General features: G+C 43.6%; 2 protein-coding genes across 11 annotated transcripts; one reads left to right on the top strand and one right to left on the bottom strand.

The window, feature by feature from the left end:
* Positions 1 to 1,908: 1,908 nt before the first annotated feature.
* On the bottom strand, positions 1,909 to 4,946 carry LOC112237192 (prospero homeobox protein 1-like). The gene is made up of 3 exons (XM_024405801.2): positions 4,840 to 4,946; positions 4,467 to 4,525; positions 1,909 to 4,065 (listed from the first exon to the last, which is right to left on the bottom strand). Exon 3 carries the CDS (start codon positions 4,062 to 4,064, stop codon positions 2,385 to 2,387), a length of 1,680 nt encoding a protein of 559 aa, XP_024261569.1. The 5' UTR covers position 4,065; positions 4,467 to 4,525; positions 4,840 to 4,946; the 3' UTR covers positions 1,909 to 2,384.
* A 435-nt stretch (positions 4,947 to 5,381) lies between these two features.
* On the top strand, positions 5,382 to 22,581 carry LOC112237189 (dihydrolipoyllysine-residue succinyltransferase component of 2-oxoglutarate dehydrogenase complex, mitochondrial). Of its 10 annotated transcripts, none has more exons than XR_006083328.1 (16): positions 5,382 to 5,741; positions 10,333 to 10,366; positions 11,048 to 11,090; positions 11,552 to 11,616; positions 11,743 to 11,817; positions 11,930 to 11,985; positions 14,048 to 14,156; positions 16,357 to 16,452; positions 16,600 to 16,667; positions 16,868 to 16,965; positions 17,233 to 17,363; positions 17,767 to 17,840; positions 19,229 to 19,312; positions 21,159 to 21,326; positions 21,464 to 22,127; positions 22,295 to 22,581. XR_006083328.1 is itself a non-coding variant. In XM_042321393.1 (15 exons), the coding sequence occupies exons 1-15, from the start codon at positions 5,679 to 5,681 to the stop codon at positions 21,596 to 21,598; spliced, it is 1,305 nt and encodes a 434-aa protein (XP_042177327.1). In that variant the 5' UTR covers positions 5,383 to 5,678; the 3' UTR covers positions 21,599 to 22,173. The 10 variants fall into 10 exon arrangements, 1 of the variants encoding a protein (XP_042177327.1); XR_006083326.1 differs by having other exon boundaries at positions 5,383 to 5,741; positions 16,351 to 16,452; XR_006083327.1 differs by having other exon boundaries at positions 5,383 to 5,741; positions 16,351 to 16,452; positions 21,464 to 22,033; positions 22,342 to 22,581.
* The last annotated feature ends 606 nt before the right edge of the window (positions 22,582 to 23,187 follow it).

The following is a 23,187-nucleotide window of genomic DNA, read 5'->3' on the forward strand; positions in this document are numbered from 1 at the left end:
CACTAGGCTACCTGTAGGTTACTAGTCCAACACCCTAACCACTAGGCTACCTGTAGGTTACTAGTCCAACACCCTAACCACTAGGCTACCTGCTGGTTACTAGTCCAACACCCTAACCACTAGGCTACCTGCTGGTTACTAGTCCAACACCCTAACCACTAGGCTACCTGTAGGTTACTGGCCCAACACTAACCACTAAGCTACCCTGCTGGTTACTAGTCCAACACCCTAACCACTAGGCTACCTGTAGGTTACTAGTCCAACACTAACCACTAGGCTACCTGTAGGTTACTAGTCCAACACTAACCACTAGGCTACCTGTAGGTTACTAGTCCAACACCCTAACCACTAGGCTACCTGTAGGTTACTAGTCCAACACCCTAACCACTAGGCTACCTGTAGGTTACTAGTCCAACACACTAACCACTAGGCTACCTGCTGGTTACTGGCCCAACACTAACCACTAGGCTACCTGCCGTTCCCTGATATATCACTTAACTCTGACGAATACATCATGAGCAAGAAACATATTGTTGTTAATAAAATAGATTATAATAGTAGCAAGCTAATCAAAGTTAACCTCCGGTCCTCCTTTTCATCTTTGCACTCTCCTTCTCAAGCTGAACAGAACATAGGCTAGTCCACACGCATGTTTTTTTTGTAAATTTTTTAACTAGGACTAACCTTTATTTAACTAGGCAAGTCATCAAACATTATTTTCAGGCAGATGCCTTTCACTCTCCTCCTGAAGTGCCACCGTAGTCATACACAGCACAGCCACTGGTTAAGCTCCACTCTAACTAGCCTATAAACCCTCCTCTAGACTACATTAAAAGACTAAACCCTCCTCTAGACTACATTAAAAGACTAAACCCTCCTCTAGACTACATTAAAAGACTAAACCCTCCTCTAGACTACATTAAGACTAAACCCTCCTCTAGACTACATTAAAAGACTAAACCCTCCTCTAGACTACATTAAGACTAAACCCTCCTCTAGACTACATTAAAAGACTAAACCCTCCTCTAGACTACATTAAAAAATACTAAACCCTCCTCTAGACTACATGAAAAGACTAAACCCTCCTCTAGACTACATTTAAAAAATACTAAACCCTCCTCTAGACTACATGAAAAGACTAAACCCTCCTCTAGACTACATGAAAAGACTAAACCCTCCTCTAGACTACATGAAAATACTGAACCCTCCACTAGACTAAATTTAAAAAAAATACTAAACCCTCCCCTTGACTGAAATTGAAAAAAATACTAAACCCTCCTCTAGACTGAAATTGAAAAAATACTAAACCCTCCTCTAGACTGAAATTGAAAAAAATACTAAACCCTCCTCTAGACTGAAATTGAAAAAATACTAAACCCTCCCTCTAGACTGAAATTGAAAAAAATACTAAACCCTCCCCTAGACTGAAATTGAAAAAATACTAAACCCTCCTCTAGACTGAAATTGAAAAAAATACTAAACCCTCCTCTAGACTACATGAAAAGACTAAACCCTCCTCTAGACTACATTGAAAAAAATACTAAACCCTCCTCTAGACTACATGAAAAGACTAAACCCTCCTCTAGACTACATGAAAAGACTAAACCCTCCTCTAGACTACATGAAAATACTAAACCCTCCACTAGACTCAATTTAAAAAAAATACTAAACCCTCCACTGGGGCGGCAGGGTAGCCTAGTGGTTAGAGCGTTGACTAGTAACCGGAAGGTTGCAAGTTCAAAAGCTGACAAGGTAAATCTGTCGTTCTGCCCCTGAACAGGCAGTTAACCCACTGTTCCTAAATTGAAAATAAGAATTTGTTCTTAACTGACTTGCCTAGTTAAATAAAGGTAAAATAAAAAAAAAATAGACTACATTTAAAAAAAAAATACTAAACCCTCCCCTTGACTGAAATTGAAAAAAATACTAAACCCTCCTCTAGACTGAAATTGAAAAAGCATGACCCTCTCCATTTTCCTCCATGTAACCATTCTGTAAATGTTGATTCATCCCTTATCGTAAGAGTAGGGGTGTTAACCCCGGTGTCCTGGCTAAATACCCAATCTGGCCCTCATACCATCATGACCACCTAATCATCCCCAGCTTCCAATCGTCTCATTCATCCCCTCTTTTCCCCCTGTAACTCTTCCCCCAGGTTATTACTGTAAAAGAGGCCATATGTTTTCAGTCATCTGACCTGGTAAAATGATGGTTAATAAATGACTGACTTCACTGACTTAACTACAATATCACAGATTCACTGGCTTAACTATAATATCACAGATTCACTGACTTAACTATAATATCACAGATTCACTGGCTTCACTCAATGTAAAGTATATGGTAGTATTCTATAGTTAAACACTGTTTCTGCCACTTGCCTGTCAACCCCACCTCATTTCCTTTCTGTCTGAATAACACGTGGGGAAAACACTTTCAATAAAGAAGAAGAGACCGCTCTTGTAGAAGGATACATTCAGCACATACGAGGTCCTTTTCACCATACTCTGAAAGCTACCACAGTCCATCTTGATGTGAGGGAGACTGTCCAGAAGCACGTGATGCCCTGTGGTCAAGGGTTGGTTAACCTGAGGATTCCCGGGTGGCCTGGAGGTCACCCTGGACCTCACTATGACCGGATCCCATGGTAAGTCAACTATCTCTGGGGTAGGCAGACCCATGGTACTGGGTCTACACTGGAGCCCTCCGAAGGTATCGTGATGGGAGCTGTCGTGTTTCAGGTTGTCCAGTACTTGGTGGCTTTCCTGTACAGCAGTGGGGTGGTTGTATAGGAATGGAGGCTGGTGGAAATGGAGAGACCCTTTCACTGTTTGTTTTAGAGAACATGGGCGAGTCATTGAAGCAGGCTTTTGAACAACCAGAGATAGAGCCTCGGTTTGAATCTCTGGTAGTTGTTGGGCCATACCACTCTCGGAACATGAGGGGAGTCGTGACATGCTGTCTACATGGGTGGATGTTGACGCCGGCTCGCGAGAGCTGAGGAACACGGTCTCATCGTCTGTTTCCACCATTCCACCATCCTCGACGTGTAGCTGTGGTGACTTGACGAAAGCATGCGATATGTTTTTGAAAATTGAGTCAACGCTCGAGTTTACAGCTCTGGAGAGTTCATACTTGAGAATGTCTGCTAGGAGTTTGTCTTCGTTGTCTGGGTTCGAGTGAAGGTAGTCAGTTTGCTTGTTATTCATCCATCCCAGATGACCTTTATCTAAAGGTGTCTTATTGTTAAACTCACTGTAAGGGTCCAAGAACACCTCACCAGGAGATATCTTTGTCTCCACATATTCTTTGTTCCAAGTACTATGGTGGTCCTCCTCTTCAGACTCATTAGTCTGATTCTCGTAGATCTGGATGAACCTGGCCTGGAGTTGACCCAGGAGCCTCTGCATGGTCTGAAGCTGCTTCTTCAGGATATGGCCTTCGTCCGTACTCTTCCCGCTAACGCCCCCCGTCCCGGGGAGGTCCTGGTGCCGCGGCACCCTCTGTTTCCTCTTGTTTTCCAACATCTCACTCTGAAGGTGACTGGTTGGAGTGGTCTCCCCTTCACCAAACTCTTCACCTGTGAAATAAACACTGAGAGGAGAGCCTGCCATGCCTCTGATGATGTTCTCCACTCTGGCACGCTTGGCCCGGTGTCTGTCAACCAGCTCCAGCATCCAGTCCTGGGTCAACCCGGCCTCATTGGGTCTGAATCTAGTGGGACTGGCCCCGGTGGATGCCTGGCTGGCTGGAGACAGAGGTGCCATGGTGGTACTGCTGCTGTGGTGGTCCACCTGGTTAAGATTCGTCAAGGCAGAGCTGGACATGGGAGTGTCTGGGGGGTAATATGCAGTGGTGCTCTCCTGCAGGGTTCTTTTACTCTCTATGGTTGTTTGTAGGAGCGTAGAGATAAGGGATTCACCACTTGACTGAGAGGAGGACTGAGGGGAGGAGGAGTTGTATGTGTTGTTGTGCGGAAAGGAGGGAGGATTCTCTGTCCTGTCCTCTGGGTAGGTGCTGCTGGAGGAATGATGCATGTTGTGGTCCAAAAGGCTCGGCTCCATGCTTCATGCAAAATAAATGTACATAACCATAAACATAGTTTATAGGAAAAACAGGTCTTTAGAAAGCATTTAACATTGGCAACTGTTGTAATAAAATCTTTTAAAATAAAACAATATTGATGGAAAATCATCAATACTGCAAAATGTTATTTTCCCCAGAAAACTACATATAATTTTAACGACAAAACAAACCTATATTTAACAGATGAACTAAAATAGAGTATTTGTGATTAAAACTATAACATTTTGCCATTGGTAATAAATATGAAATACTGTATTTTACTGGCAGTTTGAAAGTTAGACGTTTTGTGAAGTCATCTACTAGACAACAATATCTGTATTGTGTGATAGTGTATTGTCATAGTGTGCAGCAATGATGCAGAAGCAAACAATATTACTCACATTTTACCTCAAAAGATTGTTAAGGTAATGTCAATGCTTGAATTATGCAAATATGCATCCTGTAGAAGCACAATTAAAATCAACATTTTTAAAGAAAACTGTTCACCGAAATGACTAACACTAGCCTTTTCTTTATATATAAATGCTCCATGTATCAAAGTAGCAGCAGACAAGTTAAATTAAGACCCAAACGAGAATATCTGTTATTAATTTGATCAAATCCAAAATCACACTATTTATTTTAATTAAAAAAACATGTTACTTTAAATGAGCATACTCTATGTTGAGAAGATTTTGTTGCAGCCTAGTGCCTACTTTTCACGTGTTTACTTCCAAAAACCCGACAACAACAAAAAAAAGGATGCCTGCCTACCAGTTGCTCTGAGTGAATGTTGGCGTCCAGTAGCTGTCCAGAGACGAGAGCTGAAATGATGCGTGTCACAGGGGAGAAGGAGTTATTATAAACTGGGTTACTGTATTTCATCCACAATCAATCCACACGAGGAGGGGGCGTGGCACCCTATAATTAAATCAACCGCATATAAATTAGCACGTACCATTACTGCCCCCCGTGGGAACTGGATGAAAGACAAAAGCATCCGACATTTCTTGGAAAATGTTTATTTTGGATGTCGAAAGTATGTAAGTGAGGTTCTTATTTTTGTTTCCCCACCCCACCATTTTACACACACGCATTTTATTTTCATAACATTGGTCACATAAAACCCCAAGACGATTGAATTAATAAGCCTCTAAAGCAATTAAAACCTTATTTAAAGTTGTGTTAAATATTTTAGCGAACAAAAGGAAGCCTAAACTTCTGGACTGCCTGTAGTTGTACATCATTTATTTGGTATGAGCTATCTCCCCTATCATAAAAACGAAATTGGTTTGTCCCTCGTTATTTCCTATCGGGGCAGTCGGCAGCAGTCATAGCTAGATGATATCCATCTCTTATCAAATGAACGTCAAAAATAGACAGTTTTATCTAACCCTAACCTAATGATCCTAAACTGCCACGTCAATTCTCTTAATAACACACTGCGTAAATGCTCCTTAATCTGCTGCTGCGAAAAGTAAAATCTGATGTTCATTTGACAAAAGGTGGATCCCTTCTAGTCGTGACCCCACGGTACCGCCCCTACTACCATCCCAGGTGTACTGAACTTCCGTACTGCTCCCTTTGGTCGTTTTGACACCTCTGTTGACGCTATGTTATCGCATTCCCGATGTCTTTGCAGGACACTTGGGCGCTCCCTGTCTGCGCTAAGTCAGGTAAGGAGAGAAGTACCAATTCAATTTCCACGTGTATCGAATGGTTGGGTTCGGCAAAAGCGTGTTTTAATTTATATCCAAGGCCATAACGTTAACTACCGGGGAATAGACCTTAGCCCAACCCAAGGACAGAATGCCACCAGTCCAGGGTCTAGCTAAACCGCTAAGGAAATGACTTGCGTTTCCCTCTTAACTATATTTATGACATATACATATTTGGATAGCTAGCTGTGCTCAGTTGGTAGGAATATCACTAGAATCATTCACTTAGCTTACTATTAAGTGATTAGGAGCGTATTTGCTAAATAATTAGCTAGCATTATGTTTTTTTTTTAATGTTTTAATTAATTAAGAAGCGTGAGTGTGACTTGTCAGGCATGTAACACGGGTCTAATGCCTTTTGGTCATTGGTTCCCAAGCCTTTTCGGGTGTTGTAACACCAACTGAATTGTGTGCTCTTCCCTGGGTACCCCTGAAGTAGCCTACCCCCTCATATGCATTTTACTCTAGTAAGCCTATGGTCTCATGAGTTTTCACCAGTACCCCCCTATGAGCCAAGTACCCATGGTTGGGAACCACTGCCTTAGGTATAGCAACGTTAGCTAGCTATACACATTCAGATCATTGTCAAGACACACTTGAGCCACAACTCTCATGCACAGACTGAAAGCGAGTTATTACCCAGCTAGCAGTACATTTGGACTTTCTCGTCCATTTTTACAGCTTGACCTCTGCTTGTAACCTATGCTAGAAATAGCCCGTGTTATGCATGAACTAACCTTGTGTGTAGTTCAGAGAGTCTTCGGTTGTCTCTGCAACCCCACTTTAGCCTACACCGACTTACACAACCTAACCTGTGCCTTGGCCAGTGTAAGCATAACTATAGCTAGCTACTCTTTGAATATTTCCCACTGACCCACTACCAGATAGCTGAGAGAAGAGTCAGATTTCTATGCCTATGACAAATCGTTTGCTACTTGATTGAGGTTTTTGTGTTAAACACTGTGCCACATACATTACTTTTCCAAAGAGGATTTATTCCAGCTCCCCTGTTTGAGTAAACACACATTGCCAAACTAGTTTGTTGTCAATGGCCTGATCAGAGCAAGGCCTAAGGCCAATACATAACATGCATTGCTCTGGTAAAGGCAATGGCCGTACTGGGGCGCTGTGCTGGATCAGATTGCATGCATTTCATCAAATTTTTTGTTTGAACAGCAACCAATTCAACTTGGGTAACTATCCACTTGTTTGGTGACTGCGTAGGTTATTCCTTTTTTGTCGAGAGGAAACATTATCCATTAATTGTATGAAGGTTTGTTGGTAGGTGGTGACAGATGAAAACCATAGGCTGAAAAAGAGAAAGACCATTTTTTTTAAAGATAAATGAAAGAGGGGGATGAAGTGTATCAAGGGAAAGAAAGGGGGATTTACATGTATCAAGAGGGGAAGGAAAGAGGGGGTAATGTGTATCCATGGGGAAGGAAAGGGGGTAACGTGTATCCATGGGGAAGGAAAGGGGGGTAACGTGTATCCATGGGGAAGGAAAGAGGGGGTAACGTGTATCCATGGGGGGAAGGAACGTGTATCCAGAGGGGGTAACGTGTATCCATGGGGAAGGAAAGAGGGGGTAACGTGTATCCCTGGGGAAGGAAAAGGGGGTAACGTGTATCCATGGGGAAGGAAAGAGGGGGTAACGTGTATCCCTGGGGAAGGAAAGAGGGGGTAACGTGTATCCCTGGGGAAGGAAAGAGGGGGTAACGTGTATCCCTGGGGAAGGAAAGAGGGGGTAACGTGTATCCCTGGGGAAGGAAAGTATCCAGGGGGTAACGTGTATCCCTGGGGAAGGTTTAAAATCCCTGGGGAAGGAAAGGGGGTAACGTGTGTCCCTGGGGGGAAGGAAAGAAGGGGGGTAATGTGTATCCCTGGGGAAGGAAAGAGGGGGTAAGGTGATTCCATGGGGAAGGAAAGAGGGGGTAACGTGTATCAATGGGGAAGGAAAGAGGGGGTAACGTGTATCAATGGGGAAGGAAAGAGGGGGGTAACGTGTATCAGTAGGGACTCACTGATCATCTGTCAGTTCTGTGGCATTGAACTCCTGCATGTTCCTATGGGTAGCATAAGAGTGAAGAGCGTTGGGCCAGTAACCAAAAGGTTGCTGGTTTGAATCCCTAAGCCAACTAGGTGAAACATCTATGTGTCCATGAGCAAGGCACTTAACCCTAATTGCTCCGGTAAGTCTCTCTGGATAAGAGCTTCTGCTAAGTGACTAACATGTAACTGTTATTCGAACATGTCTGGACTCCTTACTGAGATGCAGAGTGACCATGAACTATTTGCTTTGTGTGCCCACCCCCTCCACCAACCCCTCTTTTACACTGCTGCTACTCTCTGTTTATCATATATGCAGAGTTACTTTAACCATATCTACATGTACATACTACCTCAATCAGCCTGACTAACCGGTGCCTGTATAGAGCCTCTCTACTGTATATAGCCTCACTACTGTATATATCATCTCTACTGTATATAGCCTCACTACTGTATATAGCTTCTCTACTGTATATACCCTCTCTACTGTATATAGCCTCTACTGTATATAGCCTCTCTACTGTATATAGCCTCTCTACTGTATATAGCCTCTCTACTGTATATAGCCTTTCTACTGTATATAGCCTCTCTACTGTATATAGCCTCTCTACTGTATATAGCCTCTACTGTATATAGACTCTACTGTATATAGCCTCTACTGTATATAGCCTCTCTACTGTATATAGCCCCTCTACTGTATATAGCCTCTCTACTGTATATAGCCTCCCTACTGTATATAGCCTCTCCTGCATATAGCCTCTCTACTGTATATAGCCTCACTACTGTATATAGCCTCTCTACTGTATATAGCCTCTCTACTGTATATAGCCTGTCTTTTTACTGTCTACTGTTTTTATTTCTTTATATAGCCTAATACCTTTTTTCTATTTTTATATAGCCTCTACCTGTATATAGCCTCTCTACTGTATATAGCATTTCACTGTAAGGTCTACTACACTGTATATAGCATTTCACTGTAAGGTCTACTACACCTGTTGTACTGTATATAGCCTCTACACCTGTATATATTTCACTGTAAGGTCTACTACACTGTTATAGCCTGTCTTTCTACTGGTGTTTTTTATTTCACTTTACCTACCTATTGTTCACCTAATACCTGTTTTTTGCACTATTGGTTAGAGCCTGTTGTATTCAGTATTTCACTGTAAGGTCTACTACACCTGTTGTATTCAGTATTTCACTGTAAGGTCTACTACACCTGTTGTATTCAGTATTTCACTGTAAGGTCTACTACACCTGTTGTATTCAGCATTTCACTGTAAGGTCTACCTACACCTGTTGTATTCAGCATTTCACTGTAAGGTCTACTACACCTGTTGTATTCAGCATTTCACTGTAAGGTCTACTACACCTGTTGTATTCAGCATTTCACTGTAAGGTCTACTACACCTGTTGTATTCAGTATTTCACTGTAAGGTCTACTACACCTGTTGTATTCAGTATTTCACTGTAAGGTCTACCTACACCTGTTGATCGGTATTTCATAAGGTCTACTACACCTGGCATTTCACTGTAAGGTCTACTACACCTGTTGTATTCGGTATTTCACTGTAAGGTCTACTACACCTGTTGTATTCAGTATTTCACTGTGAGGTCTACTACACCTGTTGTATTCGGTATTTCACTGTAAGGTGAGGTGTACATTTCACACCTGTTGTATTCGGCATTTCACTGTGAGGTCTACTACACCTGTTGTATTCGGCATTTCACTGTGAGGTCTACTACACCTGTTGTATTCAGTATTTCACTAAGGTCTACTACAGGTATTTCTAGGTCTACACCTGTTGTATTCAGTATTTCACTGTAAGGTCTACTACACCTGTTGTATTCAGTATTTCACTGTAAGGTCTACTACACCTGTTGTATTCGGCATTTCACTGTAAGGTCTACAGTGTTGTACAACAGGTCTACCTGTTGTATTCAGGTCTGCTACACCTGTTGTATTCGGTATTTCACTGTAAGGTCTACTACACCTGTTGTATTCAGTATTTCACTGTAAGGTCTACTACACCTGTTGTATTCAGTATTTCACTGTAAGGTCTACTACACCTGTTGTATTCAGTATTTCACTGTGAGGTCTACCACACCTGTTGTATTCGGCATTTCACTGTAAGGTCTACAGTGTTGTACAACAGGTCTACCTGTTGTATTCAGGTCTGCTACACCTGTTGTATTCGGCGCATGTGACAAATAAACGTTGATTTGATTTGAAGGGTGCGTTCAGTATGACAGGACGGTTTTATTTGACTTCAACGGCACTGTACTGACCAGTTGAAATGCAGTGTGCTCATGGTGACCCAGACAGCTATTGTGTATGGGGTGCTGCACAAGTTTTGAGATTTCAAGTTGTCTCACCCATCCGGATCAGGCCACAGCCACAAAATGGGAGCAAACACACCTGAAATGCTGTTTGATAATGATGTGTAGTTTGCGCCGTTTTGTGGAAATTTATCTTTCTCCCTTGAACATTTATTTTCAGGGTAATAATGTGCTGGCTGGGAGGACCACTTCAGGTGAGTAGGCCTTTCTCTCTCCTTCTCTGCTCAGGTTGTTAGAGTTTACAATGACCTCTTTGTTAGTGCACACCGTAACAAAGCATTTCTCAACGAAAAACAAACTTTCCTCGTTAAGACAAGTCCAGGTAAGCCCCTCCTTGTTTTCAGTCCTTTGTTTTGTTCTGTTTTGTGCATGATTAACACGGCCCAACTTAGGACTAATGTTAGATGATGGGCCTTTATTCTGTTTTATAAATTCGGGGGGGGAAAAAACATACTCTGTTTGGATGATGACTGTTGATGTCGGTTAAGTATCAAAGATCACCGTAAGGCCTGTAAGTGGATAAATATCCCCATCATCAAGGAGCTGTTAATGTAGCTATACACCCCAGTGTTCTCCAGAATGCACTGACTCAACAGTGGTTATCACTGTGTTGGAAACACTAATAATAATAATATCCTCAGTCCCTCGCTCTCTGTCTTTCACTCTCTCTCCTCATGCCCTCTTTCTCGCTCTTCCTCACTCTTTTCTCTTCCGCTCTCTCTCCCACGCAATTTTTTCTCTCTCTCTCTCTCTCTCTCTCTCTCTCTCTCTCTCTCTCTCTCTCTCTCTCTCTCTGTCTCTCTCTGTCTCTCTCTGTCTCTCTCTGTCTCTCTCTGTCTCTCTCTGTCTCTCTCTCCCCTTTTATCTTCTTGAAGGCCTCTCCACTGGCAACAGGGTTGTCTACAGGAACACTCAGTTGTAAGTGTCTTCTCTTGGTCCTGAGTTTATCTCAGTATGTTTGGCCTTAGGCTGATGAACAAATCTGAAGGTTTCACATGTATTTTTGTTTGATACAGAAAATGTTTGTTTCATTAATTATGTTCGAGAGTCTTTTAATGAGCGTTGCGCTGGTTTTAAACCCCTTGTTTTTCAAGAGGCTACTTTACCCCGGGGTGGCCTGGTAGCCTAGTGGTTAGAGCACTGGGCTTAGTAACCGAAAGGTTGCAAGTTCAAGTCCCTGAGCTGACAAGGTACCAATCTGTCATTCTGCCCCTGAATAAGGCAGTTAATCCACTGTTCCTAGGCCGTCATTGAAAATAAGAATTTGTTCTTAACTGACTTGCATAGTTAAATAAAGGTAAAAAAAAATATATATAAAAAAAATAGGCTAGTTTATAGGCTGCTACATAATAAACATGTTTTCTTCCTCTGTGTTTTAGATGTGAGCCTCCGTCATCAATTGTTGTCTTCCACATCAGATACTTCAAGACATCTACAGCACATAGTATGTATTCATCTCTAGCCTTATCTATCTTATCTCTAGCCTGTATCTCTAGCCTTTCTCTGTGTATTAAACAAGTTACTGTTTTAAATCAAATCTGCCTGACATCTTTGTGTTTTTTTTAATCAGGGGAGGAAGTTGTCACTGTCAACACCCCTCCGTTCTCTGAGTCGATCACAGAAGGGGATGTCAGGTGGGAGAAAGGTAGTTTTTGGGGGGGGGGGGTCTCAGGAAAATCCACTCGGCTCATGTTTACTATCTTGTTGCCATCTAGGTTTTGTGCAGGACAGTAATACCTTCCTTTGGTCTTTTCCAGCTGTTGGAGATACAGTGAAAGAGGATGAGGTGGTGTGTGAGATCGAGACTGACAAGGTCCTGTAAACACTAAAGAAGTCACATTACACACTGCTCAAAAAAAGAAAGGGAACACTAAAATAACACATCCTAGATCTGAATGAATGAAATATTCTTATGAAATACTTTTTTCTTTACATAGTTGAATGTGCTGACAACAAAATCACACAAAAATTATCAATGGAAATCAAATTTATCAACCCCATGGAGGTCTGGATTTGGAGTCACACTCAAAATTAAAGTGGAAAACCACACTACAGGCTGATCCAACTTTGGTGGTTTGATGTAATGTTCTTAAAACAAGTCAAAATGAGTCTCAGTAGTGTGTGTGGCCTCCACGTGGCCTGTATGACCTCCCTACAACGCCTGGGCATGCTCCTGATGAGGTGGCGGATGGTCTCCTGAGGGATCTCCTCCCAGACCTGGACTAAAGCATCCGCCAACTCCTGGACAGTCTGTGGTGCAACGTGGCATTGGTGGATGGAGCGAGACATGATGTCCCAGATGTGCTCAATTGGATTCAGGTCTAGGGAACGGGCGGGCCAGTCCATAGCATCAATGCCTTCCTCTTGCAGGAACTGCTGACACACTCCAGCCACATTAGGAGGAACCCAGGGCCAACCGCACCAGCATATGGTCTCACAAAGGGTCTGAGGATCTCATCTCGGTACCTAATGGCAGTCAGGCTACCTCTGGCGAGCACATGGAGGTGCTGTGCGGCCCCCCCCAAAGAAATGCCACCCCACACCATGACTGACCCACCGCCAAACTGGTCATGCTGGAGGATGTTGCAGGCAGCAGAACGTTCTCCACAGCGTCTCCAGACTCTGTCACATGTGCTCAGTGTGAACCTGCTTTCATCTGTGAAGAGCACAGGGCGCCAGTGGCGAATTTGCTAATCTTGGTGTTCTCTGGCAAATGCCAAACGTCCTGCACGGTGTTAGGCTGTAAGCACAACCCCCACCTGTGCACGTCGGGCCCTCATACCACCCTCATGGAGTCTGTTTCTGACCGTTTGAGCAGACACATGCACATTTGTGGCCTGCTGGAGGTCATTTTGCAGGGCTCTGGCAGTGCTCCTCCTTGCACAAAGGCGGAGGTAGAGGTCCTGCTGCTGGGTTTTTGCCCTCCTACGGCCTCCTCCACGTCTCCTGATGTACTGGCCTGTCTCCTGGTAGCGCCTCCATGTTCTGGACAATACGCTGACAGACACAGCAAACCTTCTTGCCACAGCTCGCATTGATGTGCCATCCTGGATGAGCTGCACTACCTGAGCCACTTGTGTGTGTTGTAGACTCCGTCTCATGCTACCACTAGAGTGAAAGCACCGCCAGCATTCAAAAGTGACCAAAACATCAGCCAGGAAGCATAGGAACTGAGAAAGTGGTCTATGGTCACCACCTGCAGAACCACTCCTTTATTGGGGGGTGTCTTGCTAATTGCCTATAATTTCCACCTGTTGTCTATTCCATTTGCACAACAGCATGTGAAATGTATTGTCAATCAGTGTTGCTTCCTAAGTGGACAGTTTGATTTCACAGAAGTGTGATTGACTTGGAGTTACATTGTGTTGTTTAAGTGTTCCCTTTTATTTTTTTGAGCAGTGTATATAGGAATACACAATATAGCCTTAACTGTTTAAAACATTTCCTGTTTGGTTTTTCTTTGGATTTTCTCCTACCATATCTATTGTGTTTTATTCTCCTACATTATTTTAACATTTCTACACACTTCAAGGTGTTTTCTATCCAATGGTACCATTTATATACATATCCTGGCTTCTGGGCCTGAGTAACAGGCAGTTTACTTTGGGCACGTCATTCAGGCAGGAAGTGGAGAAAAAAGGGTCCTCACTATTGTGTTATATTATCCTACATACTACATCCTGGCATCGAGGTCTAAGTAACAGGCAGTTTACTTTGGGCACGTCATTCAGACAGGAAGTGGAGAAAAAACCTTATGACGTCATTGATGATCAGATATTTATAAAAGTCAAAGCTATCAAATACTGGAATGTAGTATGTTTGTAATTTGACTAACTGTGTGTACGGTTTGATAACAAGAATGCGTTTTGTCTCAGACCTCGTTGCAGGTGCCATCTCCGGCGGCCGGTGTGATCACGGAGCTCCTGGTGCCAGATGGAGGGAGGGTAGAGGCCGGGAATCCCCTCTTCAAACTCAAAAAAGGAGGTACACTCTCTCCCCATCTCCATCTTTCTCTCTCATCAAGTGTTCCAATGATTTCAAGTCTGTATGTAGGCAGCAGCCGCTCTGTGCTAGTGATGGCTGTTTAACAGTCTGATGGTCTTGTAGAATCAAAAAAGGAGCTATACTAATTCTACTGCTGCATCAGTTACCTGATGTGGAATAGAGTTCCATGTAGTTATGGCTCTATGTAGTACTGTGCGCCTCCCATAGTCTGTTCTGGACTTTGTTGACCGTGAAGAGACCACTGGTGGCATGTCTTGTGGGGTATGCATGGGTGTCTGAGCTGTGTGCCAGTAGTTTAAACAGACACCTTGGTGCATTCAACATGTCAACACTTCTTATATAAACAAGTAGTGAAGAAGTCAATCTGTCCTCCACTTTCAGCCAGGAGAGATTGACATGCATATCATTAATGTTAGTTCTTCCTGTATATTTATATTTATATATTATTCATGCATATTATTGTTATCTCTCCGTGTGCATCTAAGGGCCAGCCGTACTGCTCTGTTCTGAGACAATTGCACTTTTCCTAAGTCCGTCTTTGTGGCACCTGACCACATGACTGAACAGTAGTCCAGGTGCGACAAAACTAGGGCCTGTAGGACCTGCCTTGTTGATAGTGTTGTTAAGAAGGTAGAAACTAGGGCCTGTAGGACCTGCCTTGTTGATAGTGCTGTTAAGAAGGTAGAAACTAGGGCCTGTAGGACCTGCCTTGTTGATAGTGTTGCTAAGAAGGTAGAAACTAGGGCCTGTAGGACCTGCCTTGTTGATAGTGCTGTTAAGAAGGTAGAAACTAGGGCCTGTAGGACCTGCCTTGTTGATAGTGCTGTTAAGAAGGTAGAAACTAGGGCCTGTAGGACCTGCCTTGTTGATAGTGTTGTTAAGAAGGTAGAAACTAGGGCCTGTAGGACCTGCCTTGTTGATAGTGTTGTTAAGAAGGTAGAAACTAGGGCCTGTAGGACCTGCCCTGTTGATAGTGTTGTTAAGGTAGAAACTAGGGCCTGTAGGACCTGCCCTGTTGATAGTGTTGTTAAGGTAGAAACTAGGGCCTGTAGGATCTGCCCTGTTGATAGTGTTGTTAAGGTAGAAACTAGGGCCTGTAGGACCTGCCTTGTTGATAGTGCTGTTAAGAAGGTAGAAACTAGGGCCTGTAGGATCTGCCATGTTGATAGTGTTGTTAAGAAGGTAGAAACTAGGGCCTGTAGGACCTGCCTTGTTGATAGTGTTGTTAAGAAGGTAGAAACTAGGGCCTGTAGGATCTGCCTTGTTGATAGTGTTGTTAAGAAGGTAGAAACTAGGGCCTGTAGGACCTGCCTTGTTGATAGTGTTGTTAAGAAGGTAGAAACTAGGGCCTGTAGGACCTGCCTTGTTGATAGTGTTGTTAAGAAGGTAGAAACTAGGGCCTGTAGGACCTGCCCTGTTGATAGTGTTGTTAAGGTAGAAACTAGGGCCTGTAGGATCTGCCCTGTTGATAGTGTTGTTAAGGTAGAAACTAGGGCCTGTAGGATCTGCCCTGTTGATAGTGTTGTTAAGGTAGAAACTAGGGCCTGTAGGACCTGCCCTGTTGATAGTGCTGTTAAGAAGGCAGAGCAGCACTTTATTATGGACAGACTTCTCCCCATCTTAGCTACTGTTGTATCAACATGTTTAAACCAGAGTTACTCCAAGCAGTTCAGTCACCTCAACTGGCTCAATTTCCACATGATTTATTATAAGATTAAGTTGAGATTTAGGGTTTAGTGAATGTTTTGTTCCAAATACTGTGCTTTTAGTTTTAGAAGTATTTATTTAGGACTAACTTATTCCTTGCCATCCATTCTGAAACTAACTGCAGCTCTTTAAGTGATGCAGTCATTTCAACCACTGTGGTAGCTGACGTGTTGAGTCATTGAGACAAGTGGATCCATCCCCCTCCCACTCCACTGCCTCGATCAATGAGGGAAGATTTAAACCAGACTAAAATGGCAAAACATGTATTTATTTTAATTAATTCAAACGCACCACCTGCAAATGGACACTGAGATTTTAGTAGATGCATGTTTGGTCAGAATCGAGAACAAAGATGTGCAAACCTGGAATGGCCAGTAATAATGGATACCAACAATCTCTGGTTCTGTCACATTATCTGGTGTAGCAATCTGTAGCTAGATCTGAATGTCTCTTCTTCTCTGGTCAGCCGCAGCAGCCAACGCCACCCCAGCAGCAGATGTCCCTGCAGCAGCAGCCCCTCCCCCAACAATGGTCGCCTTACCCCCCGTGGCAGCACAAGTCAAACCTTGTACGTCATCAGCTGCTGTTTATAAACAAACATTTCATTCATGTTGACTTTAGTAGAATTATTACAACATTTAAGTGGTGATGGGGACTCACTTAAACTGATATTTGTTTTGTGTAATAAAGTCTTGTTTTTTTTCTCTCTCTCTAGTTTCTGCGGTCAAGCCCACTGCACCAGCACCACCAGCAGCAGCCCATGGGGCCAGGACAGAGAGCAGGGTACGACCTCTCTACACCAGGCCAGGTTCAGGCCAACACTCCCCGTACTGACACAACGAGATGAAATAGCAGGGATAAAGCCTTAGGCTGGTTTCAAATCAAGAGAAGTGTCTCACTCTCGTTTATTGAAAAGAAAAAAGAAAAAAAACTACAGATGCATCCAATTAACAACCAACCGATTTGTCTCGTTATTCGTCCAGGTAAAGATGAATCGTATGAGGCTGAGGATCGCCCAGCGACTGAAGGAGGCTCAGCAGACTTGTGCCATGCTCACCACCTTCAACGAGATAGACATGAGGTGAGACGATGCAACACAATGCTGCTGTTGATGTCCAATGCAATATCACTTTATTTTTCCCAGAAGGCCCGGTGGTTTCACGGATGCACATGCCACCCTACAGATACATTGACATACAGAATCTTCAAAATGGCAGGTTTTCCAAAAAACGACCCAGTCCTCTAACAGTCATTCCTCCCGCAGCAACATCCAGAAGATGGGGAAAACCCCATAAAGATGCTTCCTACAGACACAGCCTGCTTTAACAGTTCTTCTCTCCCTCTGTAGCAACATCCAGGAGATGAGGAAGCTCCATAAAGATGCTTTCTTGAAGAGACATAACATCAAGCTTGGCTTCACGTCGGCCTTCGTTAAGGCTTCAGCCCACGCTCTCATGGACCAGCCTTCTGTCAACGGAGGTTAAGACTATCTCTCTGTCTTTCTCCCAACTAAGGTTTTCCAGAAATCCTAGTTAGAAAATTCCCGGAATAAGCAGGAAATCTGGAATCCTCGAACCAGGATTTATTGAAAACGATGGAATTTATAACAACAACAACAACAAATTCCCCCAATTGTTAACTCTGCTTCCAACACCACAGACACTTATTTCAGCGGTTACATTTTAAAAGTAAACTGGCTTTGATGAAGGGATGGTCTTCTGTTTATAGGAGGAAGCTTATACACATCAACTCATAATAGCTTTTGACACTTCTAACTCAAATGTCTTTGCTTGAGAGCCCAGAATGCATTGGATTGAAACGGTATTGAAGTTTTAAAAAAATACAAAAAAGTGAATGATATTTCTTCTCTTGCTCTTCCCAGTGATTGACGATACAACCAAAGAGATTGTTTACAGGGATTATGTTGACATCAGTGTGGCTGTGGCCACTCCAAAGGTAAGGCACACAGAGGACCTGTGGACCTAAACATTCTGCCTATTGAACCTATGAACCTATTTTTTTGGTTGTTGTAATTTGTCACGTCTGGGTCTTGGGCTGTTGGTGGGAGGCGTGACCTAATCTATACATTCAATCGTTTTATTTCTGAAGGGCTGGAGCTCCTTGTATCAGTGTGTGGTGTCGACTGGGTTGGTTGGTTGTGGTTGGTTCGGTTGGTTGGTTGGTTGTGTTTGGTTCGGTTGGTTGGTTGTGTTTGGTTGTGTTTGGTTCGGTTGGTTGGTTGTGGTTGGTTGTGTTTGGTTGGTTGGTTGGTTGTGTTTGGTTGTTTGTTTGGTTGGTTGTGTTTGGTTGTGTTTGGTTCGGTTGGTTGGTTGTGTTTGGTTGTGTTTGGTTCGGTTGGTTGGTTGTGTTTGGTTGTGTTTGGTTCGGTTGGTTGGTTGTGTTTGGTTGTGTTTGGTTCGGTTGGTTGGTTGTGTTTGGTTGTGTTTGGTTCGGTTGGTTGGTTGTTTGTTTGGTTGTGTTTGGTTCGGTTGGTTGGTTGGTTGTGTTTGGTTGTGTTTGGTTGGTTTGGTTGTGTTTGGTTCGGTTGGTTGGTTGGTTGGTTGTGTTTGGTTCGGTTGGTTGGTTGTGTTTGGTTCGGTTGGTTGGTTGGTTGTGTTTGGTTGGTTGGTTGGTTGGTTGGTTGTGTTTGGTTGTGTTTGGTTCGGTTGGTTGGTTGTGTTTGGTTGTGTTTGGTTCGGTTGGTTGGTTGTGTTTGGTTCGGTTGGTTGGTTGGTTGTGTTTGGTTCGGTTGGTTGGTTGGTTGTGTTGGTTCGGTTGGTTGGTTGGTTGTGTTTGGTTCGGTTGGTTGGTTGGTTGTGTTTGGTTCGGTTGGTTGGTTGGTTGGTTGTGTTTGGTTCGGTTGGTTGGTTGGTTGGTTGTGTTTGGTTCGGTTGGTTGGTTGGTTGTGTTTGGTTCGGTTGGTTGGTTGGTTGTGTGTGTTTGGTTTGGTTCGGTTGTGTTTGGTTGTGTTTGGTTGTGTTTGGTTCTGTTGGTTGGTTGGTTGTGTTTGGTTGTGTTTGGTTCAGGGTTGGTTGGTTGTGTTTGGTTGTGTTGGTTGGTTAGTTGTGTTTGGTTCGGTTGGTTGGTTGGTTGGTTGTGTTTGGTTGTTGGTTGGTTGGTTGGTTGTGTTTGGTTCGGTTGGTTGGTTGGTTGTGTTTGGTTCTGTTGGTTGGTTGGTTGTGTTTGGTTCTGTTGGTTGTGTTTGGTTCTGTTGGTTGTGTTTGGTTCTGTTGGTTGGTTGGCTGTGTTTGGTTCGGTTGGTTGGTTGGTTGTGTTTGGTTCTGTTGGTGTTTTGACCAGAAAGATCTGCGTCATTTCCTTGTATATGTGCTCCTCTTCACCAGGGACTGGTTGTACCGGTTATTCGCAACGTAGAGACCATGAACTTTGCTGACATTGAGAAAAGCATCAACGGTCTGGGAGAGAAGGTAACAAAGCTTTGTCTGAATGGGATGAAAGAGTCTATAGTACATATGATACATCAGCTCATGAGGTTGTGCTTTACTTTTGGTCAATGATAATTATAAAAAATAATAGCATACGCCATTTAGCAGACGCTTTTATGCAACATGACTTAGTCATGCGTACATACATTTTACGTACCGGTGGTTCCTGGGAATTGAACCCACAACCCTGGTGTTTACAAAGCACCATGCTTTACCAACTGAGGCACAGAGGATGATTGCGTCACCTTGTGATAAACGGCACCGTAAAACACCCTGTATATAGCCTCCACATTGACTCTGTACTGTAATACCCTGTATACAGCCTCCACATTGACTCTGTACCGGTACCCCCTGTATATAGCCTCCACATTGACTCTGTACCGTAATACCCTGTATATAGCCTCCACATTGACTCTGTACTGTAATACCCTGTATATAGCCTCCACATTGACTCTGTACCGTAACCCCTGTATATAGCCTCCACATTGACTCTCTGTACCCGTATAGCCTCCACATTGACCTGTAACACCCTGTATATAGCCTCCTCCACATTGACTCTGTACCGGTACCCCCTGTATATAGCCTCCACACTGACTCTGTACCGTAACACCCTGTATATAGCCTCCACATTGACTCTGTACCGTAATACCCTGTATATAGCCTCCACATTGACTCCGTAACCCCCTGTATATAGCCTACACCCTGACTCTGTACCGTAATACCCTGTATATAGCCTCCACACTGACTCTGTACCGTAATACCCTGTATATAGCCTCCACATTGACTCCGTAACCCCCTGTATATAGCTTCCACATTGACTCTGTACCGTAACACCCTGTATATAGCCTCCACATTGACTCTGTACTGTAATACCCTGTATATAGCCTCCACATTGACTCTGTACCGTAACACCCTGTATATAGCCTCCACATTGACTCTGTACACCCGTAATACCCTGTATATAGCCTCCACATTGACTCTGTACCGTAACACCCTGTATATAGCCTCCACATTGACTCTGTACTGTAATACCCTTATATAGCCTCCACATTGACTCTGTACCGTAATACCCTGTGTATAGCCTCCACATTGACTCTGTACCGTAACACCCTGTATATAGCCTCCACATTGACTCTGTACCGTAATACCCTGTATATAGCCTCCACATTGACTCTGTACCGTAACACCCTGTATATAGCCTCCACATTGACTCTGTACCGTAACACCCTGTATATAGCCTCCACATTGACTCTGTACCGTAATACCCTGTATATAGCCTCCACATTGACTCTGTACCGTAACACCCTGTATAACCTCCACATTGACCCTGTACCGTAACACCCTGTATAACCTCCACATTGACTCTGTACCGTAACACCCTGTATATAGCCTCCACATTGACTCTGTACCGTAACACCCTGTATATAGCCTCCACATTGACTCTGTACCGGTACCCCCTGTATATAGCCTCCACATTGACTCTGTACCATAATACCCTGTATATAGCCTCCACATTGATTCTGTACCGTAATACCCTGTATATAACCTCCACATTGATTCTGTACCGTAATACCCTGTATATAACCTCCACATTGACTCTATACCGTAATACCCTGTATATAGCCTCCATATTTGTTGTATTCGGCGCATGTGACTACTAAAGTTTGATTTGATTAGTTTTATCACGACGTCAATATGATAACATCACCTTTATGATCAAAGCTGCCAAGAAGCTCTTCAAGGAAAAAAATAAATAAAAAATCAATGAAACGAATGGCATTGAATAAGGACCCAAACTCGACTGCTTTGTGTGTGTGTTTTTGTCCAGGCTCGTAATAATGTGCTGGCTGTGGAGGACATGGACGGAGGAACCTTCACCATTAGTAACGGAGGAGTGTTTGGTTCCATGTTCGGCACGCCCATCATCAACCCACCCCAGTCTGCCATCTTGGGCATGCACGGTATCTTCGACAGGCCTGTAGCCATCGGCGGCAAGGTGGGTCTCACCCACAGTGCATTCCCGTCTGTATGCCAACAAGTTAAATTCGACATTATTTTATACATTTTTAATCAACATTTTGTTTCTACTGTCTGCTGTATAGTTATTTCTCTCTCTCTCTCTCTCTCCATCAGGTGGAGATCCGACCCATGATGTACGTGGCTCTGACCTACGACCATCGGCTGGTCGACGGCAGAGAGGCCGTCACCTTCCTGCGTAAGATCAAGTCTGTGGTGGAGGATCCCCGCGTTCTACTGCTCGACATGTGACTCCAGCCTTACATCACAGCAACAGGGCCACGTTCAGTAGGCACTAACGTTGTTGAGCGTTACAAAGAGCAGTGGTGTGACTCTCTTTAACAAACCCCGGAGAGGTATGTGGTTGTATATAATGCTCCACAAACGTTGTGGCCTGCTGAACACACCCGCAGCGATTTAAACATCTGTATAAAACCAACCCGTCCCAAAAACAAGCCACAGCCAAATCCACTGTTGTTTATTTTTGGTTGAAGAAAGAGATCTGTTTGTGTGACAAAGACATTATAGTTGGCTGAAAGGCACAAACAGAAATGGGGCTAAGAGAGAATTTAATGTTGAGATTATTCACTTATTATTAGTTGGTTTCATTCAGCAGTTTTTGCTCAGATTGAAATGTCAGATTGATTCAACATCATACAATGTATCACTGACTGATGAACCGACCAGGTCTGTTCTGTCTCAATATTATACTGGCTCTCTGATGAACTTACCAGGTCTGATCGGTCTCAATATTATACTGGCTCTCTGATGAACTTACCAGGTCTGTTCTGTCTCAATATTATACTGGCTCTCTGATGAACTGACCAGGCTCTCTGATGACTGGCTCTCTGATGAACTTACCAGGTCTGATCGGTCTCAATATTATACTGGTCTGATGAACTTCAGGTCTGTCTCAATATTATACTGGCTCTCTGATGAACTTACCAGGTCTGTTCTGTCTCAATATTATACTGGCTCTCTGATGAACTGACCAGGTCTGTTCTGTCTCAATATTATACTGGCTCTCTGATGAACTTACCAGGTCTGATCGGTCTCAATATTATACTGGCTCTCTGATGAACCGACCAGGTCTGATCGGTCTCAATATTCAACTTTTCCATTCAAAGCACTTACATCAAGAAAAGGTCACATGCCAAAAAAGCATCAAGATTTTACGGTGTTCCTCTTAGCACCAGAGGGCTTTTCAATAAGCTGTAAATGGTCTATCCATGCTACCAATTTTTAAAGCCAAATACGTGTTTTTATAATTCTAGTCTAAAGAATTGCTCAGTCAGACAAGATGAAGTCCATTCTAGATCGCCTGTTCTGTATGACTGTCCCATGTCGTGGTTCTGTATGGCTGTCCCATGTCGTGGTTCTGTTCTGTATGACTGTCCCATGTTCTGTGGTTCTGTTCTGTATGACTGTCCCATGTCGTGGTTCTGTATGGCTGTCCCATGTCGTGGTTCTGTTCTGTATGACTGTCCCATGTCGTGGTTCTGTATGGCTGTCCCATGTCGTGGTTCTGTTCTGTATGACTGTCCCATGTCGTGGTTCTGTATGGCTGTCCCATGTTCTGTGGGTTCTGTTCTGTATGACTGTCCCATGTCGTGGTTCTGTTCTGTATGACTGTCCCATGTCGTGGTTCTGTTCTGTATGACTGTCCCATGTCGTGGTTCTGTAGGGCTGTCCCATGTCGTGTTCTGTTCTGTATGGCTGTCCCATGTCGTGGTTCTGTATGGCTGTCCCATGTCGTGGTTCTGTATGGCTGTCCCATGTCGTGGTTCTGTTCTGTATGGCTGTCCCATGTCGTGGTTCTGTAGGACTGTCCCATGTCGGGG

Source organism: Oncorhynchus tshawytscha, linkage group LG05 (genome assembly GCF_018296145.1).
Source record: "Oncorhynchus tshawytscha isolate Ot180627B linkage group LG05, Otsh_v2.0, whole genome shotgun sequence".
NCBI classification, from domain to species: Eukaryota; Metazoa; Chordata; class Actinopteri; order Salmoniformes; family Salmonidae; genus Oncorhynchus; species Oncorhynchus tshawytscha.